The sequence below is a fragment of the Eschrichtius robustus genome, chromosome 2 (genome assembly GCF_028021215.1).
Source record: "Eschrichtius robustus isolate mEscRob2 chromosome 2, mEscRob2.pri, whole genome shotgun sequence".
Taxonomy (NCBI): domain Eukaryota; kingdom Metazoa; phylum Chordata; class Mammalia; order Artiodactyla; family Eschrichtiidae; genus Eschrichtius; species Eschrichtius robustus.
Genome location: NC_090825.1, coordinates 173,588,151 through 173,598,618, shown reverse-complemented (window position 1 = coordinate 173,598,618; position 10,468 = coordinate 173,588,151). Strand labels below are relative to the sequence as shown.

Here is a 10,468-nt window from a genome sequence, read left to right as displayed (position 1 = left end):
AGGCTTTCTGGAGGACAACTGGAAAGCATTGTATGTGTGTCATATGACTGAGACATTCTTCTCAAGCGTCTGTACCTGTGGCGGTGCCATACAGCTCCTTCCATATCTCCTGAGCACCCACAGTCCCCACCTGCAGGAAAGTCAGAAGTGTCAGGGTATTAACACTCCCTCCATCCCCTTCTCCAGAGCAGCCCTCAGCCATGACAGGCAGGAGCTGGTGCATCAATGCTTCAACTCCCTCACCTCTTGGGTGGGAAAGCTTGGAGGTGCGTCCTCCACCATCTCCCAGAGCTCCCCAGCACAATGGAACCCCAGTTGCCCATATTGGCAGCCTGCTCCTTCACCCTCATTAACACTACTGGCTTCCTTCCCTTCCCCACTCCCTCACCTTCCAGAGAAACTATTTGCATCTAATTCCTTGCCTCAGGATCTGCATCTAGAAGGGCCTGAACTAAGCATGCATCCGTCCATCATTTACTGAATGCTCACTGTGTGCCAGGCACCATCCCAAGTGCTGGGGACACAGTAGGGAACAGAAGAGACACGTGTCTGGGGATCATGGGGCTTCGATTCCAGTCACCACCGAGACTCTTGCACAAGCGTGCAAAGCGTCGTTTATGAAAACACTTATCCCAACATAAAGCTGGAAACAAACCGCCAGGGTATGGATCTCAAGGAGCTTCTCCCGAGGCTAGAGGAAAGGGAGAAACTATTCACCTCAAAAGGCCCCTGCCCCTTGCTACCACTTCACCCCACCCTACTTTGTTATATACACAGTATTTGTCACAAGCTGACATTATCTTGTTCCTTACTTATTTGCTTTCTTACCTCTGTCTCCGCCCACCCCACCCCACCCCACCCCCAATCCACACACACACACCAATAGAGCAGAAGCTCTGAGAGAGAAGGTAACCTCGCTTATGGTGTCCACACAATGAAGGTTTGTCTTTGGGCAGCCTGTGGTCGAGCCCACAGGGACTTCTTCAAGGGTTGCGCCCATTGCAGGGTTTCACAGGGGAACCTAAGCTTAGGGGATCCCAACCCTCAAGGTTTCGGAGTGTCTCTACTCTGGTGAACTTGTTTTCTTTTCCCCATGGGAGATGGGGTTTCACTCTGCCACCTGGTCCAGGTCCCCTCTCCCTTGAGTTTTGCAGACAGGGCAGATCAAGGTCAACTGTCGTCTAAGACCCAGCTCAGGCCTCCCAAAGTGGGGAGGAAATCGTGGGCGGGGGGGGTGGAGGCAGAGTCTCCCTTTGAGAAGCCGGTCTCCCAGACTGGACTCCAACCCCGGCTCCCAGAGCCCTCTGACCCCCGTGCCCAACCCCACCGGGACCCGGGAGCGGCTCACTCCCTCTCCTCCCGCAGTGGAGAGCTTCCCCTGGCTGGCTGGTCAGAGCAGGAAGGGGGAAGCGCCCTGCCCTCTCTTGGGCCCTGGTCACTGATTCCTTGGTTGAGCCTCAAGGCCAGGTAGCTGCACCTGGGAGTGAAGGGAGGAGGGGGAGGAGGACTTCCACGCGTTCCTGACAGGGTCTGTACAGCTTGGCTCGCGGAAGGGTGTCTTCAGGTCGGCTTTGGGAGCCCAGCGCCTCCAGCCCTCCTCAGTTTCCCCCGTGCCAGGTTTGCCCCACGGAAGCGGAGCCCAGAATTCTACGGTCCCTGCTCCTCCGACCAGCCCCTCGCCCACCTCGGAGACATCAGGATTAGGATCGCCCTCCTCCCGCGATCCCGCGGTACCAGGAGTCGGGGGCGACCTGTGAGCGCCCTAAGGGAGGCGGGGCCGAGACGGCTAGTGGGCGGGGCCGGGAGGGGCGGAGCTGCTTCCGGCTCCTGTCCAGCTCGCCCGCCCGCCCGCCCTGACTCACCCAGCCCGTCCCGCGAACTCTGCGGGAGTCCGGGCCGCTCCGCTCCCAGGGACACAGGAGTTGGAACAAGCGTCCGGCCCGTGAGGTGAGTAGGCGGCTCTCCGCCCCTGGGGACCAGGTGGCGGGGTGAGGATCTGGCCCACGGGAGGACCGCCCCAGGTGCGGCTGGCCCTGTGACCTGAGCCCAACGCCGTCTGGGGCACAGAAGGAGCTGGGGGGTGGGGTGGGGGGTGCAGAGAGAGGCCCCGCCCTGGCTAGCCCAAGGGCGCCTGTCAGGGAGCCCGGCAGGCCTGGCCAAGGACGGAGTGAAGATCAACAGGTTGGGGTCCACCCTGAGGGTCTTGACCATGTTCCCCTCTCCTCTGCTGCTGACGACTCAACCCTGTGAGCCCCTCAATTCCCAGAACCCTACCACTTGGGAGCCTCACCAGGCTGTCCCTTCTGGGACTCTTGAACCTCAAGACACCCCAGACCCCCCTAGTCCTGGCAGGACAGCTTGGAAAAGTACTGGGTTGGGAGTCCCCAGGCCTGGGGCCCAGAACAGGATCTGCTACTACAGGGCCACCCTCCCCCACCCAGGCCACAGTTTCTCACTTGTGTAAAAGTCCAAAGTTGGACCCTGTGTCCTCCAAGACCCATTTCAGGGCTGACAACAGTCACTGTTTCTTCTTCGCCCCTTAGCATGGGCTGTGGGTGGGGGCGGTGTGGGATGGGGCGCTGGACCAGGAGCACCCGCCACCACCGCCACGTGTTCAGAGGCAAGCTGGGGGCTTGGGGAAGGCCTGAGAGAGAAGCAGCAGCAGGGGTGAGGCATGGGTGGGCGGAGCTAAGGCTGGGTAAGGGGCATGTTCCTGGCCCTAGGCTGAGGAGGACAACTCAGCCTGCTGGGCAGAGCAGCCATCCTCCCTCCATTTCTTCTCTGCCTGAAGGAACCCCTTCTGAGGTTCTTTTGGCAAAGATGCTTCATCTCAGCGAGACGTTCTCGCTCAACAACGTGATCAGACAGACGGGACTTGGGGGTCTCGCCTCGAATGCCACTTGTCACAAGCTGTGACACCTTGAGCAAGTTATTTCACTCTCCTGAGCCTGGAAAACGAGGGTCCCAACATCCACGCTCCCAGAGCTGGGATAAAACGAGACACTGAAAGCATCTGGTGGCCATAAGTTCTCTGCCAACACACCCCCATGAAGCCTTCTCCCCAAGCCCTCCCACCAGCCCTGTTCAGACACAGGGGGGCCAGCCTTGTGTCTGGGGAAACTTAATGGCAGGTTCGGGACGATCAAGATTGAGTCATGGAGACAAATAATGATAACCCCATGTCTGCTCCTGAGGCTGTTGTGTATACACTTTGCTCTGTGGGCGCATCCTCTGGGCCATCTGCTGGGGACCCTGGGTGTGTCTCTGCCTTCTTGCCTTTGATTGTGGACCCGGGATGGCCAGTGGGGAGCTTCCACCATTGTGAGATGGGTCCTGAAGGGTGGCAAGGACTCAGGGGCAGGAAGTTGGTCCCTGCCCGTCTGTGTGGCATTTTTGCTAACAGTTACCATTCTCAGGTGAAGCAGCTAAGCAGTGTCCCTCGCAGGGGTAGGTGGCCAGGGCAGGGAGAACAGTGGGTGGCCAGAACTGGAAGAGGGCATATGGCTGGCTCCCTGGTCCTGGGTCTCTCCTCAACTTAGTGTGTACTTGCCCTCTGTACACACATGCCCTGAGGTGCACACTGCAGAGTGCCCCCAGGGTGTCCCTTTTGGTGGCTGCAATTTGGCTCCTGGGGGCTGTTGAGCCGCCCCGAGTGTGTTTCTGGCAGATTCCCTGGTGTTTGAGCCTGTGATGCACTGGAGGCATCTTTACTCAGCTTGTTGTTTAGGACAGGGTGTGAAACTGAGCACGAGGGATGGGCCATTGGGTGGGGGATCCTGTGCTCTGTCTGCACACCCCCTTGCATGTGCCGGCTGCTGGGTGAGTCAGGGCCTGAGTCAGGGGGCCCCGGAGACTGGGTGTGGGCAGGCGCGTCCCTATCCCTTGCGTGTTATCTCTGGTACTGAGGTGGGAGCCTCTGATGGGATTAAGGGGGTGTGGCGGACTGCCCCGACTTCAGCCTGGTGGGCGGGGCCTGCATCCCATATCCCCGCCCACTTCCACCTTGTCCTCACTCAGGAGTAACCCTAAGGCCTTCAAGGGTTGTGGGGACCAAAAAGGGAGGCAAGGAGGTGTCAGAGCGATTGACTGAGGTGTGGGACAGAGGCCAGGTTCCCTCCCCCCCCCGCCCCCCAGGAGACGGGTGGGAGGCTGGAGGACCGGCTGGTCGCCCAGATGCCTCCCTTCTTTGCCCAGCCTGTGCCCAGTGACAGGCTGTCAGGATGAGGACCGCAGGCCGCAGGAAACCTGAGTGATGTAAAACAGGATCTTTATATTTGGGAGCATGGACGCTGGGGAGGGAGGCAGACTGCCTAGGAGCCCCCTCAGAGGCGGTGAGGGGCTTGCTGCCTCCCTTTCCTTCCCCGCTCCAGCCTCGGAGGTGGGGGAAAAGGCTCCCAACTGCCTGTCAGGGAGGGTGATGTCCCAGCCCGTGGCCTGCGCCCCCGTGTGACTTGCGCCTGGTTGTCTGTATCTGGAATAATGATACCTCGGTCTAAAATGAAAGCCAGGGACAGACAGAGTGGGCTGGCCGCCCAGGAGCCTGGCAGCCCAGCCCTGTCCCAGTCGTAGGTGTCACCCTGGCTCTCTCCCTGTGAGTTTTCCATTTCCTGATCCTCTGCCCCATCCTCGAGCCCCCCTGCCCCTGCCTCTCAGAGGCCAGGTCTCTGTTTTCTGCCGCAGATCCTAGGCACTTGCCCCACTAGAAACGCGGGTGTCCAAGTCACTCCCACCCCCCAGGGCTGACCAGCCTTCAGCTTTGCCACTCCCTGCCCCTGGGGCCCGTAACCAGAGCCAGGCTCCAGCCGGCTTTTCCGGTTGGAGGTCGGAGGTGGTGCCCGGAGCGCCCCTGAAGGGGGTGCGGGGCCCACGCCCCGGAAGTCCCCGCGTCTCTGGGACTCTCTCTGGTCCAGTGGTGGAGGAAGCCGGGGCTGGCCGCCTGGATTCCGGGTGCCTGGGGTCAGAGAAGCAGAGCGAAGTGTTTCGGATTGGCGTCAAGGGTGGGAGGAGATGCCTGGGCTCCGGGAGAAGGCCGCACGGGCACGCTGTGGGGCAGCGGCCCCGTGGACTGCCCCTCCTGAGCTCTGAGAGGGCAGGCAGAGTCCGACCGGGGCAGGGGTCCCTGGGAGCAGAGGTGGTGAAGACAGTAGTTGCCCGGCTCCGGGAAGGAGGCGAGGTCTGTGGGGGGAGGGGAAGGAAGCGCACAGCTTGTGGGTTCTGCCAGAGTTTGGCAGGGCCGAGCGCGGAGTGGGAGCAGATGCGTGTGTCTGGCTCTTCTGGGGACCCGGCACCAGGCGCGCTTAACTGAGAGTCTCTCTCTGCACCCTCCACTTCCTGCCCTCCCACAGGCGGGATGATTCCAGTGGCGGAGTTCAAGCAGTTCGCAGAGCAGCAGCCCGCCTTCAAGGTGCTCAAACCTTGGTGGGACGTGCTGGCCGAGTACCTCACCGTGGCTATGCTCATGATCGGGGTCTTCGGCTGCACCCTCCAGGTAAGGGGCGGGGCAGGGGCGGGGTCTCTAGGGGCGGGGTCTGGGAGGTTCCGGAAGTCTTCCGTTACTGTCTCTTAGTTCTGGAGACTGGAAGTCTGAAATCAAAGTGTTGACAGAGTTGGTTCCTTCCGAAAGTTGTGAGGGAGAATGTGTCCCACGCCTCCCTTCTAGACCCTGGCGGCCTCAGGCATTCCTTGGTTTATAGATAACCTGTATCTATTCTCCCCGTATGTTCTCCCTGTATCTTAAAAGCATCTTCCTTGTGTGTATGTCTGTGTGTCTGTGTGTGTCTGTGTCCAGATTTCTCCCTTTTATAAGGCCAAAGTCCTATTGGGCTAGGGCCCACCCCCCCAATGACCTCATCCTAACCTGATTACGTCTGCTCCGCAAAGACTATTTCCAAACAAGGCAACATTCACAGGTGTTTGGGGGTTAGGACTTCAACATCTTTTCGAAGGACACAAATCAACCCAGCTCTTTTTTTCAGACAAAGTCGGATGCTCAGAGGTTTACTGACTCTTCCAAAGCTGGGGAACAAACTGGGGACAGCTGGGGGTTGATGGAAACCCCTCTTGCCTTCGGCCTGCTTCCTCCCCCACCCCACAACTTCCCAGGCCGCCCCAGATCCTTCACCATCTTTCACCCTCTCTCCCATCCCCAGGTGACACAGGACAAGATCATCTGTCTGCCCAGTCACGAACCCCGGGAGAACTTATCAGAGGCCCCGTGCCAGCAACTGCTGCCGCGGGGGGTCTCCGAGCACATGGGGGACCTCCGGGAGTTGAGCGGCCTCAGGAACAACCTGGACCTGCAGCAATACAGCTTCATTAACCAGCTCTGCTACGAGACGGCCCTTCACTGGTACGCCAAGTACTTCCCCTACCTGGTCGTCATCCACACGCTCATCTTCATGGTCTGCACCAGCTTCTGGTTCAAGTTCCCCAGCACCAGCTCCAAGATCGAGCACTTCATCTCCATCCTGGGCAAGTGTTTCGACTCTCCGTGGACCACGCGGGCCCTATCCGAGGTCTCCGGGGAGAACCACAAGGACCCTGCCGCCGCCAGGCGGGCAATGGTGACCATGGCAGCAGCGGCGGCAGGACCGGGGAAGGCAGGTGAGGGTGAGAAGGAGAAGGTGCTGGCGGAGCCCGAGAAGGTGGTGACGGAGCCACCGGCTGTCACCCTGCTGGACAAAAAGGAAGGTGAGCAGGCCAAAGCCCTGTTCGAGAAGGTCAAGAAATTCCGCATGCACGTGGAAGAGGGGGACATCCTGTACACCATGTACATCCGGCAGACGGTGCTCAAGGTCTGCAAGTTCTTGGCCATCCTGGTCTACAACCTCGTCTACGTGGGGAAGATCAGCTTCCTGGTGGCCTGTAGGGTGGAGACCTCGGAGGTCACGGGCTATGCCAGCTTCTGCTGCAACCACACCAAGGCCCACCTCTTCTCCAAGCTGGCTTTCTGCTACATCTCCTTCGTGTGCGTCTACGGGATCACCTGCTTCTACACACTCTGCTGGCTCTTCCACCGGCCCCTCAAGGAGTACTCCTTCCGATCTGTGCGGGAAGAGACGGGCATGGGCGACATCCCCGACGTCAGGAACGACTTCGCCTTCATGCTGCACCTCATCGACCAGTACGACTCACTCTACTCCAAGCGCTTCGCTGTCTTCCTCTCCGAGGTCAGCGAGAGCCGCCTGAAGCAGCTCAACCTCAACCACGAGTGGACGGCCGAGAAGCTGCGGCAGAAGCTGCAGCGCAACGCCTGGGGCCGGCTCGAGCTGGCCCTCTGCATGCTCCCGGGGCTGCCCGACACGGTCTTCGAGCTCAGCGAGGTGGAGGCACTGCGGCTGGAGGCCATCTGTGACATCACCTTCCCCCCAGGCCTCGCACAGCTGGTGCACCTGCAGGAGCTCAGCCTGCTCCACTCGCCGGCCAGGCTGCCCTTCTCCTTGCAGATCTTCCTGCGGGACCACCTGAAGGTCATCCGGGTCAAGTGCGAGGAGCTCCGAGAGGTGCCCCTCTGGGTGTTCGGGCTGCGCGGCCTGGAGGAGCTGCACCTGGAGGGGCTCTTCCCCCTGGACCTGGCCCGGGCGGCGACCCTCGAGAGCCTCCGGGAGCTGAAGCAGCTGAAGGTGCTGTCGCTGCAGAGCAACGCCGGCAAGGTGCCCGCCAGCGTGACCGACGTGGCCAGTCACCTGCAGCGGCTCAGCCTGCACAACGACGGGGCCCGCCTGCTGGCACTGAACAGCCTCAAGAAGCTGGTGGTGCTTCGGGAGCTGGAGCTGGTGGCCTGCGGGCTGGAGCGCATCCCCCATGCCATCTTCAGCCTGGGCGCACTGCAGGAGCTGGACCTCAAGGACAACCACCTGCGGTCCATTGAGGAGATCCTCAGCTTCCAGCACTGCCGCAAGCTGGTCACACTCCGGCTGTGGCACAACCGGATCGCCTACGTCCCCGAGCACGTACGGAAGCTCCGGGGCCTTGAGCAGCTCTATCTCGGCCACAACAAGCTGGAGACACTGCCCACCCAGCTCGGCATGTGCTCCGGCCTCCGCCTGCTGGATGTCTCCCATAACGGGCTGCACTCCCTGCCGGCCGAGCTGGGCCTCCTCCAGAACCTGCAGCACCTGGCTCTCTCCTACAACGCCCTGGAGCTTCTGCCCGACGAGCTCTTCTTCTGCCGCAAGCTGCGGACGCTGCTCCTCGGCTACAACCAGCTGAGCCAGCTCTCGCCCCAGGTGGGGGCCCTCAGGGCCCTCAGCCGCCTGGAGCTCAAGGGCAACCGGCTGGAGGCGCTGCCGGAAGAACTCGGCAACTGTGGGGGGCTGAAGAGGTCGGGGCTCCTGGTGGAGGACACCCTTTACGAAGGGCTGCCGGCAGAGGTGCGGGACAGGATGGAGGCGGAGTGAAGGCAGGGAGGGGCAGGTTGCGGTAGAGGCCTTCCGGATGCTCTCATCCTGGAATCTCTACCGTTATCTTCAAGCGAGGGGGCCAAGTGAGCCCAGGCCAGGAGAGGAGGAGCAGACGTGGCAGGCTGGTGGAGCCCAGGCAAGATCCTGGGATTGGTTTGTCTGGGAGGCTGTGGATCTGGGGTGGAACATCTGGAGGGATTAACTCAGTCATAAGACTCTCAGAGCAAAACCACACCTGTGCCTTTGGCTAGCTGGCCCGCCCCCAGCCCTGGGCCAGAGCCGCTGCTGCCCCCAACCCACTCCGAACATTCTGGCTCAATCAATGCCACGTATGGGGGTGGGGCTCATCCCAATGGGATTTCAACCCTCTCTCCCTGACCAAAACAGCTTACATCTGGGGTTCTCTCCCAAGGAGGGGACACAGACGCAACGGACAAGCTCCCCCCTCCTCCACCCCCAACTTGGATGTTAATCCCCTATTTATAAGTTGTTTGCTATAGACACCTGAACTCAGAAAAATGGTTTTCATATTTGACTAGGCATCAAAATCAACATCCCCGAAACAAAACATCCCAGGCCCCGCCCCCGAAAGACTGACTCAGGAGGTTCAGCTGGAGGCCAGGAACTTGCCGGTAAATATAATCATCCCAGCTAATTCTGACACAGACGGTCCCAGGCCTGTGTGTTGGGAAATGCTGACCTGCAGAGTAGATATCTTGGTGTCTAGAGGAGGGATTCTCCTCCCTCTAGAGGAGGGATTCTTTTTTTTATATCCCTAGATGCTTTGAGAAATCTGATGAAAGCTGGGCACCTCCTTCCTCAGGAAAATGCTCACGTACACATACATGAAAAGTTCTGCAAACAACTTGAGGCAATCAACAGATTCCCCCAGATCCCCTAGAGGGCTGTTTATGGACATCCTAAGGATCGGGGACCCCAGGTTAAGAACACCTGCTGTGGCGGGTGCATTTTTCTGAAAACAGGCTGGGACTTTGTCTTTCAAATGTTCCCTGTGCGAGGGAGTGTATATCAGTGGGTGCTTAATAAATGATACTAACTATGAGAACTATAATCTTGGTCCCTTGTGTCCACTCCTGTCATAGTCTAAGCCTTCGATTCCACCAGACCAAGGACAGGCAAGTGGCGACAGTCACATTTCCAGAATCAAGGGTATGAGTCTATCCCGGAAGCAGAGGCAGAGAGAGACCTCAGCTAACCAGGAGAAATCAGGTGGCATCGTCTGCCTAGCTTTTTTCCTGGAGAACTGCTCTTCCTCTGCCTTCCCTGTTAAGTCTCCCAGCTCCACAGTTTTGGATCTGCTCCACCTGTAAGTTGTCACCAGAGGAGTCGCCACAAGCCTTCAACGCCCATCACAGTGTCCCTATGCTGGAGCGGGCAGGGCACAGCCTGCCCAACCCTGACCTCCTGGGATCACCACCTCCATGGTGTCTGCAAAATGCGAGCCTCCTCCTGGCACCAGAGAGCAGAGGCAAGGTGCTCTCCGGGGGCCCCAGGGTTCCAGATGGGGACATTTTCCCAGCACTCTTCAGACCAGTTAAAGAAAATGTGTAGGCCGCGGAGGCACCAAGTAGAGGCACCAAACACCGGGGCCTATCTTCTGCGTTGTCCAGGAGCTGGGCGCAAATTCTGGGGGCAGGGCAGTTGAGGGAAGTCTTAAAATGTCCCACGTAAGTCGGATTTGGAACTCTCTGGCCTTGACCTTGGCCCCCCTCCCGGCCCCCACCCCCGTCGCCAAGGGCAGGGGTCACGCCACTGGATTCCCAGGGTCCTGACAGTGGCCCGAGCCCTACCCCGCCCATCCTACATGTCCTCGGCCAACCCTGAGCCTGCTGAAATGGAAAGGGCTTGCCCCGGGTGCCTAATTATGGTGAAGGGGCAGCAGTTAAGCATAACAGGGATCCTAATGAAGCACTGTCCGAGATGAGAAAGGCAGTTCCGAGAGGGAGTGGGTGCCAGCGAGGACCGGGCCAGGAAGAGAAAGAACGAGGCTGAGGACACACAACCATGGCGACCACCGGGGACAGCGACAGAAAAAAAAAAAAAAA

The 10,468-nt window shown here is 59.6% G+C and overlaps 1 protein-coding gene across 2 annotated transcripts; it reads left to right on the top strand.

Moving 5' to 3' along the window:
- The first annotated feature begins 1,860 nt into the window (after positions 1 to 1,860).
- On the top strand, positions 1,861 to 9,454 carry LRRC8E (leucine rich repeat containing 8 VRAC subunit E). Of its 2 annotated transcripts, none has more exons than XM_068534950.1 (3): positions 1,861 to 1,947; positions 5,346 to 5,488; positions 6,150 to 9,454. In XM_068534950.1, the coding sequence occupies exons 2-3, from the start codon at positions 5,351 to 5,353 to the stop codon at positions 8,397 to 8,399; spliced, it is 2,388 nt and encodes a 795-aa protein (XP_068391051.1). In that variant the 5' UTR covers positions 1,861 to 1,947; positions 5,346 to 5,350; the 3' UTR covers positions 8,400 to 9,454. The 2 variants fall into 2 exon arrangements, with proteins under 2 accessions (XP_068391051.1, XP_068391049.1); XM_068534948.1 differs by lacking the exon at positions 1,861 to 1,947 and adding an exon at positions 4,818 to 4,956.
- The last annotated feature ends 1,014 nt before the right edge of the window (positions 9,455 to 10,468 follow it).